This window comes from Echinococcus granulosus (assembly GCF_000524195.1).
Source record: "Echinococcus granulosus chromosome Unknown EG_S00035, whole genome shotgun sequence".
NCBI classification, from domain to species: domain Eukaryota; kingdom Metazoa; phylum Platyhelminthes; class Cestoda; order Cyclophyllidea; family Taeniidae; genus Echinococcus; species Echinococcus granulosus.
Window position 1 is genome coordinate 318,684 of NW_020170415.1, and position 21,299 is coordinate 339,982.

The 21,299-nt window shown below is 43.9% G+C and overlaps 1 protein-coding gene across 1 annotated transcript; it reads left to right on the forward strand. All coding sequences in view use genetic code 11, as the record gives it.

The window, feature by feature from the left end:
- Positions 1-2,275: 2,275 nt before the first annotated feature.
- Positions 2,276-20,229, forward strand: EGR_05063 (Membrane-associated guanylate kinase, WW and PDZ domain-containing protein; the record flags this gene model as incomplete). The annotated part of the gene is made up of 10 exons (XM_024494312.1): positions 2,276-2,401; positions 4,818-5,133; positions 6,592-6,761; positions 9,098-9,316; positions 12,792-12,993; positions 14,901-15,071; positions 15,143-15,378; positions 16,464-16,691; positions 18,198-18,546; positions 20,036-20,229. The coding sequence occupies 10 exons, from the start codon at positions 2,276-2,278 to the stop codon at positions 20,227-20,229; spliced, it is 2,211 nt and encodes a 736-aa protein (XP_024351261.1).
- Positions 20,230-21,299: the final 1,070 nt, after the last annotated feature.

A 21,299-nucleotide genomic window follows, 5' to 3' on the forward strand; every position in this document is an offset into this window, starting at 1 on the left:
CACAGCCATTAGTAGAGGGTTCATACTTGTTTTGTACTCAATGTAGAAGCGCCTTAGTCTAGTAATGTCGTAAAACTCCTTCAAATAAGTAAATTAATGTACCATTTTGTGTCAAATCAAGAAGGAGGAAAGTGATTGAGATGTGGTTGAGCTTAAAAATTTGCAATAGACGTTTCCTCAAGCTACTTAATCGCCCTCTTGACTTCTCGTTGGGCGTTGCATTATTTGCAACCGCTTGGGGTACATTAATGTCATTGGCAGAAAGTTTGCTGAAATTCCCAAACCGTGTATCAGAAGTGGCATTTTTTTTCATGATCTCTCGTAATTTCCTCCCTTTGCCCTAAGAAATTGTTGGAAATGTAGTAAACCTTGCCGTCCCTACGAGTTATGGTACAAATTTGTCGGGGATTTCTTATTTAAAGTATTCAAATGTATGACGACGCCTTGGTGATGTGGATAGCTTCATGAAAGACTTTCGCAACTACAGTCTTGCAGGCTCCCTATTTACACCTTCCAGCAAAATTTGATTCCATACTGTGTTTACGCATTATTACGAGTAAAGTCCTCAGAAGACGGCGGCGGAATGAACCCCATTGAAAATTTTTAAACTGAATTCCTTTAAGCACATTTCCAGCTGCCAGTTAGTTGTCGAAGTTCCTTCTTTGTTCTTGAACCTGCCAGCTTTCAGTGCCAGGTACACGCGGTGACAACGCAGTCAATCAACAAGGTGACTATAAATACTGCGGCTATAGGATACAATCCGCCTCAGATTGAGGCCTAAGTATCTCAGCAGTATTATAACCTATTCCAAGCAAGTACACTTCTGTAGCCGTTAATATTGCCGGAGGTACAACTCCATCTTCAAAGCAAATTTATGTCAGTAGTTGTGCAATTATCCAGTCCGTCACTTTGGGTGGTTCCATGAAATATATCTCCCAAAAGTTAGAAAGCCTGAGAAGCCTGCAATTTTTAGGTCTCTGCATGGAATCGGTGCCCTGCGGCGGAAGTTGGTTGAAATCCGTGCCTCTTTTTTTGCTGCTTTTTCTTGAAAACTAGTGCGTGTAAAATTAATGAGTATTGTAAATCCGGTGGTAAATGACCAATGGTGATATACCCGAAAGATTGTACTCCACTTTACTCCCTGTTTGCTATAGCACCTTCGATGATTTTGCCGGGCACAACCCGTCTTTTCGGAGGGATTTCACACATGACTCACTGCGGCTGCATCTGTGGTTATATCATCGTACTCTTTGTGCAAAGTAAAATTTATTGCTTACATGACGCAAGGAAGCACGTTTTCTCATCGTATTTTTTTTATCAAGTCGTGACTCCATGGCGCCAGACATCGTTCCACCGCTCTGTGCAGCTGATGTGTCTTCCAAAAGGGAAGGGGGTGGGTAGTTCTACCGGTGAGCGCCGCGTCACCGTTTTCGCGCAAGGAGTGTTTGGGTCAAACGGCGATTTTAGGTCCTCCGGCTGAACTGTCAAATTGTACACTGCTGTGGCGGCACTAAACGTTGTAATAAGTGGCAGTCTATCCTTTTACATGCGCATGTGTCGTGGCACACTAGTTCAGACTCCGTTCATCAGGACGACGGCAGGCAATAGCGTGCCTGCAATACCGTATGGCGGGCGATGAACTACTTCTTTTATCAACCAGAAAGAAGACATGGCAGCCAAATACACGGACATCTAGTCCTATCCATGGAAGACGTGACGCGATGATGAATCCCTCATTAGTTCATTTAACTTAAGCCAATGCTTCAAAGACAGCCAGTCTTACGTGAGTGGTGATTCCGACCACGATGGTTCTCAACTCACAGTACAGCAGTTAGTCCTTCCTCCGAATACTCGGTCGACGCGTGGAACGCCTCCTTGATTCTGGATACACAACTCGTCACCATAGAGTTATACAGGAGCTGACTCTGTGTGGCCGGCGAAGACAATCATTCAGAAATGCTTGCAGCCTTGGTAAAGCGATGCACTTCTGGGTACCAAAAAATACTGCTGGTTTTTTGAAAAGGTTATTTTTACTCTAGGATGAATCGAAATGTATCACATGCCTATTTAGAGAAACAAGCAAAATCTTTGCTCCTTATAATGCTCTACAATTTGAATGAAACTTACCTCATGTGGGTAAATGTAACCTCCTTGAAGGATAATCGCGAATTTGTTCCATTCCTTTGGCGGTTGCATCCTCCACTTCCCAAAGGCATGCCGTGGTAATACTAATTAGTTCAAACCTCCCCTCCCCACGTCAATTTGTGCGTGGGTCATGAGGGCTAATGCTGTCGACGTCCACTGGGATTACGGGGAAAGTGGAGGAGGTGGTGGAGGAAAGGAGGTTGTAGCATCAACAGCTGCTGCTGCTTCTCCGCCGTCTTTTTTTGACTCGCTTGGCGTACTTCTTTGCTAGCATTTCCCTTTGATTCGTGGTGGCTATTTATATGCTGATAGGTGGTATTATCCAAGAGCAAGGCTCATTTACATTGTCGCGGTTCCTTTCCATATTATTAAAACTGCGTCTTGCTGATGCTGATCCCGCTGATCTGAGAGACTAGAACCTCATAAGGCATCGACAGTTGTAATAAATGAGATCCTGCCTTTCTCTAAATTAATGTTTTTTTTTCAATTTCGGTGCAACTAAGACAATGAAGTCTCGTAAATTCCTTTCACTACTTTCTTTGGAATCTCTTTTAACAAATTTTGGTTTGCTAGTTCCTCGGAGGTAAGAGTTACAAGTTTGCGTCTAACATTGTTTGGTAACTGGAGGAACACTAAGACTTTTAAACTTTAAATACATTCGGTTAAATGTTTTCAATGTTGGTACTTCAATTTATGACGGGAAATTATGTGGGATTCTTGTAATTTGGTCAGTTTCTAAACCATAAATCCTGAGCCCGTTAATGGCATTTCTAGTAAACTCTGTTCCTTGATGTCCTTCCACAGGGTACTGACAGTGTGCGGTGGTTAATTCTCCCATTACAACGTTGGAAATGGCTTGTTCTTTGTGAAATATTGTCCAGGAGTGCTTTCAAGTTCCCCGTGCTTTTATAATCTGCTCTGGAAGTAATAAAAGCAGAAGAGGGAGCATTAATTTGGGCGTAGTACCCAACCACTTATTACCTCACGAACCCGAGGCGGAAGTGACAACCACATAAGTTGTCATTTCATTACGAAGCCGACCTTAAAACAGGGTTTGTGAGTACACTGGAATGCTCGAAAGTGGACGTACTGATGTGGCAGGTACGGCAGTGTGGTGAATGACCGCGATTAATGAAGAAAGAGGTCTGAAACTGATTCTTGAAATCAGAATAGCCATTGAGGAAAATGCTGGTTTAAGTGCCCAGTCTGTCTATGCTTCGGTAAGTAGAACCAAAAGAATGGCGTTACAAAAGAGTTTAGAAGTTGAGATCCTTATTTATCGAGAGGCACTTGTTTGCAACCTAAAGCTATTCGTTGATAGGGCTAGGTTCTTTCTACATTCCCTTCTGCTGAAGGTAAGAAATTCGCTGCCCCATTCGTGCGATGTATGATGCCGGTTTTTTGCGAATGGTTGCGCTCGAAATTAAGGCGGGAAGAGGCAAGACCTTTGCCCTTTGAATCATGACTTTTTAAACCGAAGTGGATTTGCGACACTATTCAATATTATTGTATCAGTATTATGTCTTTTATTTCACTAGAAAATGCATTTGAAGGTCTTTCCTCTTTATCATTTTTTTTGGAAATTTACTCCATGGTCATATTTCAAAAAAGTGGAATAAAATTGTCATTCGTAACAGTCTTTGATTTGCTGTACTTTGGGTGTTGTTGCTTGCGTGACCATTGGTCATGGTAGCGCCAGTTAACTTTTGGGTGAATTTCTGGGGAAGTAGAAAGTAAAATTTCTAGTTCTAATTATTCTCAAATTCGACTATCCAGTAAGCCGATTTCATTCCCCAAAGCGAATATCTGGGTGGTGGGTCAATTTCATCAGCCCGACGGAACTCTGTGCAACAGTGGACAATATCGGTTGATTCCAGTAAGAGGGTTAGGAATTTATTCAATCTGATTAGCTACTTTGTTTATTCCGAAGTTTTCGTTTGTTCATCAGCAAAAAGTTCCCTAGGATCCTCCTCTGCCTGCTTTATTTATTATTTCTTGACTGAAATAGAGCAAAACCAAGTATTCGGTTCACTACTTCCTAGTTGAATGAAGTGAATTTTATGATATGTCCTTGTTCAAAGTTTGTCCTCCTTTGGGTGTCTCCGCAAATGTGATGGCATTATAGTCTCTTTCACATTCATCTATCCAAGCTTTACGCGCTACATTTCACACTAACGGTCACCTCTTGAGCAGTACTGTTTGCCTTTTTCTCAGACTTGTCAACACTCTGACACAGATTTCTGTCGTAGGTAGGCCTCCTACCTTCTTTCTGTTTTCCTTATTCACACACTGCAAAGGTCCGGAGAAAGGGCAGTTCTATCGATAAACTCCAACCAAAATGGGCCTTCAAGGTAGTGATGGTGCATCCTCACGACAGAACTAAAATAATCAAAAACAGTCATCTTTTCTGTTAGTTTCTCTTAGCCATAAAAAAGCCAAAAACCCAGTAGTCTAAAGCGTTGGAAATTTTGGTGGTAATAACCGAATATTTTGAATAGTGGCCCTATTTAACTTATCAGAAAATTGTACTTGGGTTAAATGTTACACTAGTGGGAATACGACTGATCAGGAAGCCGCGATTTTCATTTTTTGTGCAAATTACGCACTATCACGTGTTTCGCGAGCTCCACTAAAGACGGGTTGTTCTTTTTTCTTTCTCATTGACCCCGCAGATCCAGAGCATGACGACTTCAACGTCTGCCTCAACGCGCTATCGATCTCGCACTCCGGGTCCGGGGGAGGAGCCTCGACGTGGCACGGCTGCGGGATTGGGCAGTAGTTCAGACTGCATCTATAGTCTGGGTGAGTCGGTGAATGGGTTATACCTTCACCGCTGTCCTACACCACCGCTTGACACAGCCACAACCGGTGCTAACTCCGGTTTCGGTAGTGGCAGTGGTGCCAGCGCTGCTATTTGGACCACGGGACTCAAGCGTTACGGGGGAACTGATTTCGATGCTTATTGCTTACAACAAGGCCTCTCACGAGGTGAGACATCACTGACGTGTCGATGAGTTTTCTTAGCCTTTCTCTTCTCTAGCGTCCAGTTATCTCTAAAATGGCTTTTAAATTGCACGAGTCTTGAAATGGATTTGTTAGAAGTGCACAGAATGAAAAGTTTTATATGGTCAATCGTCCAGTTGAATGCTCCGTTTTGCATTATTAGTTCAATTTATGGGTTCATGTACAAATTGTGAACCGCATCAAGGAGGAATTTGCTTTGAAATGGTGCTAAAGGCTAGACAATGTTCTACAGCTGGTAAATTCCGTGCATCAATCCCTTTTTATTAAAGCAATTACATTTTATAGACTCGGGCTACTGGGTCATCCTAGCAGCACTGTAAGTGGATGTGTGAAGGTGATTTCGATGTGTTAATTCCTGATCCCACTCTGTTGCCGACCGTTAAGTGTGATTTGAGATTCGGGGAGTTGAAAAATGTCGCCGCCATTGTGACTGGAGGTTTCGCCATTCGCACTGACTTCTGCCTGTGGCGTTTTTGATGTTGCATTTGGCGCTGCTGCACCAGGTGCGTACGAATCATCCACGAAAGCCTAATAAAGTACACCGGTTTGAAACTAGCTGCATTGTAAATATGCAGAAGAGTTGAAGGACTAGTGGCATAGGTTGCATGAGCGAGTACCACCCCATTCCTGAGGATTTCGCGGTCCATAAATAATATTTATTTACGGTCTAATTGGCCAGAGTGCCAGAAACACACATGGGTTAATCAGAGACTCCTAAAGTCAATGTAGGGGCTGTATTAAGACCATCAGGGGTCAGCTTCAGCCACGACCTTGCTCAGTGATTGGCGCTTCCTTCATGAGTACTAAAACTACTAACTACGAGTCAGTACCTCATTTTCCCAATTACTCTCGTCAGATTTGTGTGGTAAATTAAGTACTTCAGTTCACGTGAAAGCTGTGGGTACTAGTTTTTGCATCTCATTACCATTGCACACCTAACCATTCGATAAAAAAAACGCACGTTTCTCTACTCCACCTTTGGTTATGCATGTGCTTTGTCTCCGGATTCATTACACTGAGTCACACGGCTTACAGTGTATAAAGGGGGCAATACATACACATCATTGCTCATTCTGAATTCGTACACATGTTTGGTGGTTCTTTCCATCGAAAACACTCAAGAGGCAAGGCGTTTTACCGCGGTTTACTCAGTGTAAAAGTCTACCAGATTGGAAATGTTTGTAATACGAATATAGATGTTTTGTGCTTCTCTATAGTGCCTGAGCCATGCATAAAGTTCTAGCAAGACGTATCAGTGTGGACGGAAGTTTACTACATGGGTATATATGGACTGAGAGATTACAGGCATGCACAGAATCCCATGACACCATTATAGTGAGCGAAACCTACACAGATTGAAAAGCCCGCCCGGTTAACTTGCAGTCAAAATGTCGCTCTGTTACGCATTGTATTTTTTCCCAGCCAACCCCTTTGGAAGCGGACAGTTGCTGCATCTGAACTCGGACTATGAGTCACTGCCCCGACGTACAACCATTGCGCCGCACATCTACGGTGAATTTTTCGTAAACCTGGGACATGAGGCCAACGGTTTCGGTTTTAAACTTCTTGGCGGCTCGGAAGAGGGCACTCAGGTTCGTATCCCACTCGTTATTTATAAAACCTCATTTTTAGGGTACCCAAATCCAGAATCTATCAATTATGACACATTACGCTTTGCTCGTCCTTGGTTGCATTGTTATCCCTCAAGATCGTATTAGCGTGTCTAGATGAGGCCTTGCTATGAGCATATGGAAGAAATACGATACTAGAGGTGGTGACTTGGGAAAGGCTTCAAGTCATGTAAGCGAAGAGAAGTTGATAGGTTACTGGTAAGGTAGCTCGGGTGTCCATTGTCTTTAGTGTGGCGTCTGAGTCCACTCTAAAACCGTACAGGATTATACGTTTACAGGTCTGGTGAATTGTTAACAAAGATGACTTGAACAGGACGCCGTGAAATCAAGCTAACAACCACAACATATGGAGAGTTATTTGTTTGGCCTTCACTCTCCATGTCTTCGGGGGGTGTGAGAGTTTGTTCAAGTGGGAATTTAAACTGTATTTGTGTATTAAAGCGGCCGTATTTAACTTTCACATAGGTACTCCCACGTTCGTGCACTTGCTGTGACCTAGCACGGTCACACCGCCTCACCTCTCAGAAGACTTGCTGCTAAAATCTGTGCGCCTTCGGCATCGTTTTATCATTAAAAAGTTTACTCTTTATAGGCTGAGTTGGTATTTCATGCTTCCCGAGAGTTGAGACCTACCTGGAGGAAAAGGTCAGTATGATTGCACGACGAGAAAACTTGAAGAAAGGTTAATGTCCGACCGTGGTCGGGGAAATTTAAACTGGCATTTTTTCAAAAAAAGGGTAAAATTAAGCAAGTATTATCTGCCTCGTTGGGAATTTAGCAAAGAACAAGTAAGTTCATGTGGTTTTTGAATGGAAAAATTGAGTAAATGGAGGAAGCTTCTTGCAATATAGAATGCATAACTACTGTAGTGGCGTCCTGAGACTTCTTCAAAGACGAATAAAGCATAATACTAGGGCTAAATATGCTCTATTGACGTCCAGAAGGCATAGTAGCCTACTGGCATGGCTTGGAGGCCGTGCCACACAGCGGAAGCACAAAGACGGAGACTCGAGTGTCCGCAAAACCAAAATAAAGAGCTAAACAAACAACCGAGTCATTACGTAGCTCATCCCTAATTTTGTGCATCGTCTCTAGCACTCCCCTTAGCCAACCTCCCACTTCGTCCGTTACAACGTAGTCGTTGCTGTAAGAGAGACATCCACGAGCCGACCGCGTCGGACATCGAATTCGCGTACAACTCCTAGCAATTCCACTGGATCTGAGGGTTTGCCCTATTCAGAAACTGTATTGCAGGAAGGGAGATTGTGCTGGCTATCACGAATGTCTATCGATAGTCGTAGGAATACTGACCCAAAACAGAGCCATTTAATAAAGGTCAGTGTTTGGAATAGTGTTGTGAGGATAAGGCTTCCCGACTATTCCCCTTGCCACTGTGTTCTCACTTCAGTGCTGCCCGTCCATATCTATCTGAGTTCCATCCAACTAGTGGAGAAGTGGAGGAGGTATTGCGTATTTGCGTACTTGACACCCTCAAACAGGTACGGTAGACACATCAACTATGAACTTTTCCTGATGATCCATAGCCATGGCTCGTGTCGCTTGAGTTGTTAAGAGCATTCTTGAAGACCACGGAACTGGGGCAGTTGTCGAAGGGAGGCGTCATTTTCAACCTTTCTGTTAGGGGTCGTTATGGCTTTTCCCATCTGCAGCCTATGCCCTTCTTCCGTCACGTTAAGATTTAGCATTCAGAAATGGAAATCAGGGTAACTATGCCTTAGGAACGGGTTCGCTTTCCGCTTCCACCAGTGTATTATCGACATGCAGATGGCCCGGAGACCATGTCGTCCAGATGTAGCACAGAATCGAACCTTAAGTACTTAAAACTAAAACAGCCTACAACCCTTCCCAATGAGACAAGCTTGCCATGCTACCGTACGAGGGTGGTCGGGTTGTTGGACACAAATAGTCGTACAACATGCTTGAACACGACTACCACTCCCTTGCATTTTACAGTTCCCAATTTCCTCACTTTCTTTAAATTATTCAAATGTTGAGCACCTTCAGTTGAATATCGAAAGGGGTCTATTTATGTCGAGGAAGGCGCTTTCCCACAGGCAGCGCTTACTGGAGCATATGGTGGGTTTTTTTGGTGATGCTAGCAAAAGAATCGGTACAAGGTCCTGACCCAGTTTTCGGTGCTATTTTGAGCCTGATCTCACGTTTCTCTGGTGTTAAAAAGTAACAAGAGCAATTATTCCTCATTGACACTCCTTTGAGACTTGTGTGAGCAGGTTGGAAGCAATTGAACCAAATGAATGCATTTGTTCGCTGTGTAGGTGACAATCGGGCAGCTGGCTCCGGGTGGTGCGGCGGAGCGGAGCGGTCAGATGCGCGCCGGGGACCGGTTAGTCTCGGTGAACGGGACACGAGTGTTTGGTGGCAGCCATGCGAAGGTTCTCGCTCTCCTCGAGCGCGCCGCGGACGCCCACGGTGAGGTCACTCTCGGTCTCTGGCGGCCATCGCCCTCTCTACCGGCTTCCACTTCCACCTCTACGGTCAGTTCCTGTCCTTTATCACCTCTTCCTTTCCTTTATTTGATTTTTCGATTGAGAAATGGTCAAAGACAGTCTGATGCACAGCTTATCACATATGAGGTTCAATTCAGTTTCAACAACTCCAACTCCATGACAGCATTAATTGTTCTCCCTTCATCTCCCTCCTCTTCAACTCTCATTTGTTTTTACACCGGGTTTCTAACGCTTCACAAACCCTTAATCAAGCGTCCCAGTTGTCCCTGAATACAACACGAGCCATGAGGTGACTAGGTAACTGGTAGCATAAGTGGAACGGGTATACCCCTCGACTTATTCTTTTTGCTTTCTCTCACTTTCATGTCAGGGGATAGTAGAAGCAGTCTGACATCTATCGTACTGCAAGCAAGATCAGTTAGCGAGGAACTTAGGTGCAAATAAGGCGAAAATTCCTCAAATAGCTTTTGAATTGTTTCGGATGATATTATAAGGCATATGAGTATGGAAGCAGCTTTATCATTAAAAGAGAATTTGGGTGTGAATAGGGTAAAAACCTACCTCCTTAAATTTTTGGAAGTTTGTTATTACTCGTTGAAGGGGCGCAGGCCTCCGAAAGTTTTATGCATTACTGTTGGCAAGAGAAGCTTGGAAGTGTAAAGGGGATGACTAGAAGTGCAAGGGATTGGGCATGGCAGTAAAAAAGTTCTGTCGAGTCTTAAAAGGTTGGCTAATTCGGAAATTGTTCTCGCTCTATTTGTTTGTCTACTTTAACTTCCTTAGGTCACTTCCATGGGACTACGATAGTAGCAGAGGAAGCTGGATGAATAGGCAATAGGAATGTGAATCTTAATTTCACCTTTAGGAGACTAGGAGTTGGGGCATAAAAAGATTTAAGTCATTTTCACCTTTATTTGGTTATTAATTATGGCGAAGTCGATTTCAAACGGTAATTAATACAACCAGTTAGGGCGTAAATCTTATCTAGTGGCATAATTTCTCTACCACAAAGGTCATTTTTTCCCCTCTCGCGAAGGCTTCCCCTACAGACCGCATGTATGTCAATTTCATGGTGGAAGCTTGCTTTAATTACTAACGTTTTAAGTCCTAATTCCGCGAATTTGTGTTCCAGAAAAGTGCTAAACCTGGCTGATGATCCTTATTTTATTTCGGTATCTTTTGGTCTTCACTTTTTTGGTAATAAATAGGGATTGGACATTCTTTGTACCAGTAACCGAGTTGTGTTTCTGCGACTCCAATCCGGTAGAAATACTTTGGATCTGGCATCACGTTTTGCTTCTAAGGAATCCATCTTTTAATACCTCCTCTGACCTCGAAATTACATTGAAACGATAACTACAACTGGATTTTCTGTGCCCGTATACGACAGTCACCTGGATTCTATCGTTCTCCCACCTAGAAAAGCGGTAGATTAAGGCTTCAGAGCGAATTCCTTTATTATTAAAGTAATGCGTAAGGAGTAAACAAAGGCAGGTACATTCAGTGCGGTGACTTCAGTTACGCGTAGCTATAATAACAAATTAGCCTTGACCTTTGAGTGGCTGTCAGTAACCCTAGCGTACACTTCGGCTTGATGTGAGCCAGTCAAGAAGGGTTGAGCGAGAGTATGATCTTCTAAAGGTTCGAGGACTAGTCATCGATTGGGCCTTCTAGAAAGTCGTATGGGAACGTATTTCTGGGGTCGCAGACATTGTCAGCAGTGTGTATCTGCCTTTTCCTCCAGCTAACAATTTTCTCTTCCATTAACATTTTGCCTCAATTGTCTGCAGGGATTGTCGGTTCAAAACTACCTTTCTTTGTGGTTGACGCCCTCCAACAACTGGTAGTTTATGTCTCATCAGTTCTTTCCTACGTAAAAACAGAACACTCGTTTTTGTTTTGAGAGCTTATTTCGATAGCAGGAAGATCAGTATTGAATGACTCCGCTGATCTCAAAGATTTTGTCAGAAATTTGAAATCGTTTACGAAACTTAAACGAAACTGGCTAGATTTTCCCCCTTCCCTCCCACATACTTCTTCATTTACTCCTAGCTCGCGCCTTTCTAGTCACCTAACTTCTAGTGGATTGTGATTTTACTTCTCCTTTGGGCTCTACGACACGCAAGCAATACTGATTTCATCTTGTGGCATTTTATTTACTTCGTATTTACTAGCATCTTGGCTACTTTGCTAGGTTTGGTCTGTTTGACCGGTTCAACTGCTGCCCAAAAACTAAGGGATGTAATTATCCTTAGACTAAGAAGATCCTACATCTATTTTATTCCTTTTGAAATTTTAACAAGACTGTTTTGCCTTTCCCTTTATCTACCTCGACTAGAGCGCATAGTTGTAGAATCAAAGGGTTGGAATAATGCTGGTCTTTTTCGACCTTTTGTATACTTCATTTTCCCCTTTCATCAACGTTAACTGGAGTGGGAGTAGGTCGACGTAAGTCTCCTTGGCTATTTTATCCCCCCCCCCCCCCCTAAAAGATTTCATCTGACTGGACATTTGAATGATGGTCAATGCGGAATTTAACCAATGAGATTCTATCAGAGTGTTCTTGAGTGCCCCAGCTGACCTTGGGAGAACTTTTGCAGATGAGCCCAGCCTGTATTCTCACTGGACGTCTGAACAAAACTGGTTATTTTACGCTTGCCTAATTCCTTCTAGCTTTTACTGCCAATCAAGGTGAAAGTTGATTAACGGGGTATTCTGGTTTTCGGAGTCTCATCTCAACTCAGGGTGATGATGGAACTTTTAAATGGTATCCGCGTGTTACCCAGCCTAACCGCTTTGGCGCATCTTGTGTGCCTTTGGAATATCAAGTTGTGTTTTCACTTGGGATTTGAATGGAGCCGCTCCCAGCTCACTTCCAGGCAGAACAAAAGTCGACTAATACGATTTACCTCATTATCTATGCTTTATGTGGACCAGAACGGTCTTTGCACTTGATATTTGGAGGAAGTTTGTTATACCTAGTGTCGTCCACTTTTTTCTTCCGCATCCCGCATTGATGAGGGTTAAAATATATCTACAGGTAACTAAGACGTTCGATCAAGCATAGTGCTCTCAGTCTCACTTTATCGGAATGTCCCGTCCAAAAATGAATTGCCTCTTAATATTTTCGCCTGGAGTTGAAAAGAGGATGGTGTCTATCTATTATCTACCTCCTTTCTGATCAAGAATTTGTTTCAAACAAGTCCAGTTTTAACTACTTTGTGTGCATTTTATTTGACGGTGTGCTTAGCTTTTCAACAAAATGACATTGGAATGTTTCCAATTGTCTTTTCACTTGAAATATGAATACTCCACTTTCCCTAACGATAGGCGCTAAATTGGTTTTGTCAAGTCGCTCCCTCAAGTTTGGACGGAATTAGACCAACGTAGCGCTTATTCTGGCCACCTTGGACTATGACCTTCCCATCCACCTTTCCAAGTCGAAGGTGGACGTTATTCCTAATTTTTCTAAACCCGATTTTCATTCTACTTCCCACCTCAGAGCGGAAGTCATTCGACGGAGAGCACCAAGACCCGGTGCTGGCCCTCGAACGCGACAGCAACGATGGGGGTGCGGAGCGTTTTACTGCAGCGCCTACCGGGGGAGGAGGGTTTTGGCTTCGTCCTTGCCAATGCACCTTTCAAGCCGAATAAGTCAAGGCGGAATGGTCAGGTCGACGTCAGGTCCGGCGGCCACTTTATCTGTGGGTTCCATTGGCTAACGTGCTATTTGTAATGCTTATTTTGCGGGTGATTTTGTGATCAAATGTGCAGGATGTTGTTTAAAATGGGCCGTAGCAGGATGTGATTCTTAGTAAATGAATCAACTTTTTTAGATTTACTTGAATTTTCACGGTCACCACCAGGCTTTCAGAGGAGGGTTGACTGGTGCAGCCGAAAATATGTCAAATTATACTGCTGCAAAACTGGGAAATATTGCTGTCACCAGATTGAGGAAGTCGTAGATCTTATTTCATTGTTTCGACATTAATCAACGTGTTTGCAACACACGATTTGGAAAAGTCAGTGACCATATGTTGACGAGGAACACATGTCGCATATTTGTCACACTGAGCTCGGGTAATACGATCCGGTCATCACGTGATCGTCGCTGAGGGCGAGGATGGTAAGATAAGGTTTTTTATGCTCTCAGATTCAAAATGTGCCAGAGATTTCGTGTTAAATACTGAATTGCCACTCTTTTTATACCAGGTTGTACCTAAGCTGTTGCAATCAAGCCCTTATTCCAATCGTAGCTGTTACTTTTTTTTCGATCGTCACAAGCTTGCGCATCTTATGCTCCGATTAACTGGTAAAGTAACCAAATATCATGATGTACATAGTTTTGATAACAGCAAAAGCTTTCTCGTTACATTCGTGCAATTTGGCTGCAGGAGTGACTCTCATTCCTGAGCTGTGACACGGCACCCCGTGACTTCACGCATTCCTTTGACGCTGCTTTCTATTGCCTTAGTCACCGTTGTGAGTCATTCGGAGTCAGCGTTGAAAAGTTGTCATGATTCTCACTTTTGGGATTGGTTTTCAGTTTTCAGTATCACACTTGACCTACCTATTGGGTTCCGCGATTGACAATTATGCGTCGGATAAAGTGAACTCCTGTTATTATTCCGCTCTTTTACTCTCATTATCGAATACATAAATTGATTTATATTTCCTTGCAAGGACTGAGGGTGGTGCTGCATCCTTCAGAATCGTTATATTTGGTGTCTACATTAATAATTACAATTTAGATGAAATATACCCCATGTCTGTGTTAAATCACGCATGCTGTTTTTTGGCCAAACTAAATAGGGTTATGTAGCACGTCGAGACTTCCCTGAAGTCGAAGGACGATATAATACCATAGGTAAATATGCATTATCGACGTACAGAAGGTCTGAGAGGGGGTACCGGAATGACCCAAAGGCCATGCTGGGGAGCCGAAGCACAATGGCCATAGCCTTCAGTGCACGCGAAACCGAAGCGAAGAGTTGAACGAATAACCAGAGTAAGGCATAGCTCCTCTTCTCTTTTAAAAGTCATCACCGGCACTCTCTCGGCCATTACAACGTAGAAGGTAAGGTTTGGCGTCTGTTCCTCCTTGCCATGTCGTACTCACTTCAGTGCTGTCCAGCCATACCCATATCGGTTACATGTAGCTGGTAAAAAGCTGGAGGAGGTATTGCGTGTTCACTTAATTGATATCGTCGTACTGGTACAGCAGACAGCTCCGTAACTAACTTTTCCAGACGGTTCACGGCTGGTGCTGCTTCGGCTGTTAATAGCAGTCATGAAGACCACGGGACTGGGGTAGTTGTTGGAGACAGGCGTCAATTTTAACGATTCTGCTAAGGATCGTCACGGATTCTTCCACCCAGAGCAATAAGTCCATCTTCCATTAAGCACAAGAAGACAATAAGAATAACCTAGGACTCCAGTGTTATTTTGGAGGTAGCTTTATTACTGGAGTACGGAATTAGCAGCATAGGGCACGCTAACGTACATTTATGGTAGCAGCCGATTTATGATGAACTGAGAAAGGCTTGTGTTTCAACAAATATCATTGCTCTAGGTACCCCTTACCCAAATCATTTTCCTGCGTGTTTTTTAGCGAGAGTGGTTGCAGGTAGCGCATCAGACCGATCGCGTCTTCTGCACGTGGGCGACCGTCTGCTCTCCGTCAACGGGGTCAACGTGGCGAGTCTGCCGCGCGAAGAGATCATTCGTCTGGTCAAGGCCAGCGGTCCCAAACTTGCCCTCACCATCCTCCCCTACAACATCTGTGAGTGCCTCCCACCGAAGGTGAAATTGATACATCGGTTTTATTTTTATCGTTCCCTTTGCGTATTGCAGCAATGACTCCGTCCTACGAACAGATGCAGTTCTACAACAGCCAACTTTACCACCACCAGCAACAGCAACTATATCAACAACAGAAAGCGCGAGCAGTTTTCTTTCAGGTCACCCTCTTTCGTTCCAGTCGCGGGTTCGGGTTCTCCATCCGCGGAGGTCACGAGTTCAACCAGATGCCCCTCACTGTCCTTCGAGTAGCTGAGGGTGGACCCGCTCATCTCGACGGCCGACTCAAGGTACACACACACACACACGCACACACACACACACACAGCTTGAGGCTAGAAAGCTTGAAGATTGCAACCCAAAAATGTGTTCATTATCAATCACTAGCACGACGGAAACATCGCTACCGCAGGCAAAATGCGCCAACTTTTTTGACCAACTGACTTCACACCAGTGCTTTTTAAAATGTCGATGTCCCTGGCCAGCTTTATTTGAAGTGACAAAATCGGGGCATTTATTTCATTCTCTCGAATGCTGGGTAGTGTTTTCCCTCGAAATTGCCGGTATTAGGGTGCCATGAGTCACCGTTCCTTCGGTAGAGTCGTGAAAGCAGTGCTGACTTTACTTACTACAAGCAGGATATGATTCGGGCATCATTTTGTACTTGCTATGCTTTTGTTGTTCAATTCCGGTGTTCACAAATCTACCTAAAAACTTGTTTGCGTGTGTGCGAGTGGGCATTTGTACTGGAGGCCTTGGCGTTGAGGTGGATCAGGCTCGAGGGTTCTGTGGTTCAAGCTTGCAGCATTAACTTGTATCACACCCTGTTGCCAAAGCTACCGCATTAAAAAACCTCATTGGTCTGGTTTTTTGCAATGAACTGTAGGTCGCTTAAGTCGTTTCAACTTTTACTGCCCTCTTTCTGTCAGTCTTGCGCTCACGTAGCTGCTGGTATCGCAGCCATGCTGTACTCAAACTTTTTTTGCCCAAACTTGTAGTTGGTGTTTCAGAGACCTGAAGAATTTCAAACAAACCGTTTAAAATTGTGGTGTGAAGATGTACGGATGGTCGTGATGTTTAGGCAATCCAAGTTTCAATTTTCTCTTATTATAAATGCTACCCTCTGTCGCTTCCTCCCTTTGGTAGATTAAAGGCCTTTACCGATCACGCTTTTATATTTGGAAATGAGCTTGCAACAATCTAGCAGTTTAAAGTTCAATTTTTAATCTTCCTTGGGCTACAAACTCGTCACAATTTTGCTGTGGACTTAGTAAGGTTAATGCCGAGTAATTTTTGGCTGAATTCGAACTTAAAATTTCGGAAATTGTATTTCAACGCCTCGACTCTTACCCGAAGATGTATTATTGACGTATAGAAGGATTGGGAGGCCGTTCTACCCGCGCAACCAAAAAGGCGAGTTGAACAAAGGATCATAGCATTCCATAGCCCACTCTCTCCTTTTGAGCGTCGTCGTTGGCGCTCCCCTTGGTCAACCCCCCGTGTCGGCCATCACAACGTAATCAGTGTTTTAAGAAAGGCACCCAAGAACCACCCGTGCCAGTCATCGAATCTGCGTGCAACTGAGACGATATTTGACCGCAACGTCAGTGACACCTTTTGACAATTCCGCTGTATCTGAAGTTTTGCCCTGTTTGGAAACTGTATTGGAGGAAGGGGAATTGTGCTGGCCATCGCAAATGTCTATCTCTAGTCGTAGGTACACTAGCCTAAAGGCCGAGTCAGGAAAAAGTGGATGGGGCTTAAAATACTTTCGCGTCTGTTCCCCCTTGCCACGTTATTCTCACTTCAGTGTTGCCCAGCCATACACCTATCCGCGTCCCATCCAGCTAGTAGAGAAGTGGAGACATCCCGTGTTTGCTTAATTAACACCTCCACGTAGGTAGCGTAGACAGCTCCGTAACGAACTCCTCCAGATGGTTGACGGCTACAGCTAGTGCCGCTTGGGGTGTCAATAGCATTCTTGCAAAATACGGAACTGAGGTAGTTGTCGAAGGTAGACATCATTTTTCATCCTTCTCTTAGGGGCCGTCACAGATTCTGCCATCCGCAGTATATGCCCTTCTTCCGTCACATTAAGGTTTCGCATTGATAAATGTAGATCAGTGTAGTTGACCAATGCAACGCCTTGAGACTTCCTTGAAGACGAGAGAAAACATAATACTAGGGCGGAATATTTATTATCGACGCACAGAAGGGCTGAGTGGCTACCGGCTTAGCCCGGAGGCGACGCCGCCCAAGATAAGTTCAAAGGCGTAATCAAAATGACAATTTAAGCAAATATTCAACGTACTACAACGTGTCTATGGGCGATAGTTGAGGTAATCGACGAGAGCAGGTAGTTTTATTGCCTCCTAATATTTCCTCACTTTTTCAATACCAATAATTTTATTTGAACTTGCTTCAGTGTCGGCACGCCTTTATCGCTGAAACTGATTGACAAGATCCTGAGACTTTTGGAACATCTTTTACGCTCCCCACATATGTCCAACAATTTTTACAGGTTCTTATCTGAAAGCTTTGCTACCTGCCTCCCTGCCTCTCCATCATCGACATTTTTGGTGCTTTTATTGCCAGTGCTTCGGTTATGAAGACAGTTGGTAGAGCTTGAACTTGTTGATTTATCAACTGCAGCATATATCGAGGAATATGAACCACGTCCAACGGTCTCTTGGGCAAACATTATTATCTCAAGTTGCCCCCATAATGTAAACTATGGCATTATTCATTGGAAATTGTCTAGCCCTGACCTTCGTGAGCGAAATTGAGCTGGGGGCTTTAATAATGGTTGGTTGAGGTCTTTAAGAGCCACCATTGGCTTTTTTTAAAAAGTAAATTTTTCCTATTTTTACTGTCAGTGTTAACAGCTTTTTTTCTGATATCAAAATATCATCCAACTTTCCATTTTCTGGAATACGTTTTTGCCAGAGTGCACTGATTTCCCCTTCATTACTGTTTACCTGGTCTTTCTCCCCATGAAACGAATTATGACTTTCAGTGTATGGTAGTTTCACTAGCCAATTCCCCCTGCAATAGGTGATTTTGACTGTATACGATGGTGAAGTAGCTGACTTGTTCATCGGTATCCTAGGTAGGCGACGAGTTGCTGCAAATCAATGGTTTCATGACGGCGGGGATGTCGCATCGTCGTGCGGTGGAGATAATCCAGGCGGGTGGGAACATGATCCGCCTTGGCGTACGCCGCTTAGCTCTGCCCGCTGGCGAGGTAAGGAATTTCGCTGTGCCTTCGCCACTGCCTCCACCTCCGCTCTCCTTCGCACCCTTCGGTCCACTGCCGTCCACACCGTCTCCAGCTCCCGTGGTGCCGCACCCGCCTCCGGCGCCTCCACTACCGCCGCCCAATCTCCGCTCGCCACAGTTTTTTACTCCCCTACCCGTGCACAAATCATCCATTGCATCCCGTCCCCTACTCTCCTCGGGTAGGTGCCGACTCTCTCTATCCTATGCTTCAATCTCGCATTGCGGTCGTCACGCCTTCGGTTTATTCTATTTGTCCTCTTATACCGGTCGTTCTGTTTTTACCTATTATCTAAATAAACACATCAATTTAATTGGATCATTAGGATTCGCTTAATCATACATCAATCAGGAGTGTTTATAGCGTGCAAATGATATGTACGCTCGCTTTGTTCACAACAGAGAACATAGATTTGATATCATATTTATGATACTTTTTGGAGCTTGTTAGCGGGGAATATGCCACTTTTTGCAGAATCCTGGGAAGGCTGCAATGTCTGGAAGGTTCAAGACGATTTACTTAGCGCGATGGCTGGAGGTTTAGAAGTAGTTCCTGTAAATTGAACAACATATTGGTAGCTGATCAGTTCGTAATTTTCCCGAACGGTTCGTTGGTGTTTCGAGTCTTATGCGATGAGGAATTCTCCAGAATCCAAATGTTTGGTCTATTTTGATCCTACCCATCATTTATATCGTCTGATTGTGAAAAGCACTTCTGCGTCATCGTTTTAAATCAGTTATACATGTCCTAGCAAATTTACATTTATTTTTTATCTTTTATTAAGGGGACTTGATAAGTTCAATACTTTTAAACCATTTTTTTGTGACTTGGCTGTTGTTGATTCGGAAGGTGAGGGACCGGCGGAGGATCAAATTTGACACGTTGAGTGCTATCGTCATACATACGTGACGTCTCAGTTTTTTTTACTGACCGCGCTCGTCGTACACACACACGCACACACACACACACACACACACACACACACACACACACACGAAATGCGCCAAATCGTACATTGCAAAGACCTCGCCTGAGTTTAAAAGGAGTGAAATGAATGTAGGCTGATAGTAACCTGAGAACAACTATCTTTTTGTAGTTCCCGATCAGCAGTTGAATTGGGCAGTTGGGTACCGCAAACTGTTGTCTCGTAGCGGTGATTGGTAGTCCTCTGAGCTCCCACTGAGCAATGTGCTAAATTGTCATTTTTTGTCAATAGTGAAGTTAGCTTTCAAGGATTTATCCCTCACCCTCAAATACTCAAACGCCATCTCGGGAACGGGACATTCTTAAGTATTTTATGGAAAGAACTTCACATTTGTCATTGAGTCAGTCTTTGCATCTTCAGTGGTCCAGTAACTGATCTGCGAACCGACCTCCGCTCATCTCTGGTGAGTTGTGGCTCCTCACCATCCTCCTAACACCATTAACATCATCGTAATTAACCTTATCCTAATCGTTTTTCGTCCATGTTGTGATTTGTTCGCATGGTAAGGGCTAGATGAGTGCATGACACGCATGATACGCTAGTTTTATGTAATGCGAAGTACGGAGTCGGATAATCTTGGAGTGAGTTGAACCCTAGGGCGCTTGCAAACTTGATTTATCAATCGCTGCGTGAGGTTACCTCGGTCCATCATACATGGGTACTTTAAATTGGTTCTGCATTTTAGCGAAGGGCCCACCGGGACAACGAAGCCTCATCAATTACCAATCACTGCCTCGACTGTGGCAAAAGCATCACGGTGGCACTGGTAGCCATTCCTCGTCCGACCACAATCTTGAGGCCTGGGCCAGTGGCGACAAAGGTTGCTATGGCTCCCAGGTTGCCCCCGATCGGTACCACCCTTGCAACATTCAACTCTGACCACCACAAACCCCATAAGTTCCCTTTTCACATTTCCTGTGTTCCGACGCCACTTTATTTTGACCAGACACTTCTACTGCCTTTTGCTTTTAATACAGAAATATTTTATCATGGTGATGTAATGTTTTGGAATGAGCTCCGCCTAGAACCTCTTTTGTGTGTAATTGGTGAGATGTGGGATTATCATAGAATACTGTGCAAAATTCCGGTAGGGTAGTGGTCTCTTCCGAGTACGGCGAATGCACGCTAAGGGGTGTGAAATCAGGGCGGCTGGGCTGCCTCCATTTGTTCGGGTGTTTTTGTTTGGGTCAAGACAACCCTGATATGTAAACCGGTGTCGAAACACAAGACATTAATCGGTGAGTATGTGCAAGTCAGTTATGTGAGCGTAATTATTTTAGAAACCCATGTAGCACCCCGAGACCTCTCTGAAGGCGTAAGCGAACATATTACTCGGGCAGGAAAAATATCGTCAAAATGCAGTAGGGGGTGGGGGTATTGCCATGGCCCAGAGGCCGGCCCAGCCGGCGAAAGCACGACTGCTCTTCACCGAAATCAGAGGGTTAAACAACCAACGTATTACCCTTCCTGAGCACAAAGAAAAGTGCTGTTATTTTAGGGTAAATCATGTCACTGTTAGTTTAGCCACAAATTAAAGAAAAAATTAGCAAAATTGCCGGCAAATATACATTAGAGCAGAATTACAGGTCCAGGTGGCTGTGCTCATCATATTCGAAATGATTGGAAAGGTGATAAAATTATGAAAGATATTATTTTTGTATTTTTAAAAACTAAAAATAAAAACCAAAAAACACAACAAGTCGATGCATTATAATTATTTTTAAATTGCTCCTCATCAAATAATTAAACCATTAAAACTGATATTGTTTTTTACTGACTAACCTTCATTAAGGTCGCCATAACCTTGAACCTGGAAAGCGGGTTTCACGATGACCGTATCCACCGTGAATGTTGTTGTGCCAGCGTTCAGTTGCGTAGTGTTTTGCGTCTTTTATGTCTTCATTATTCAACCTACCGTTTTTCGCCTTTTTGGGCTACAGCAGCCAGGT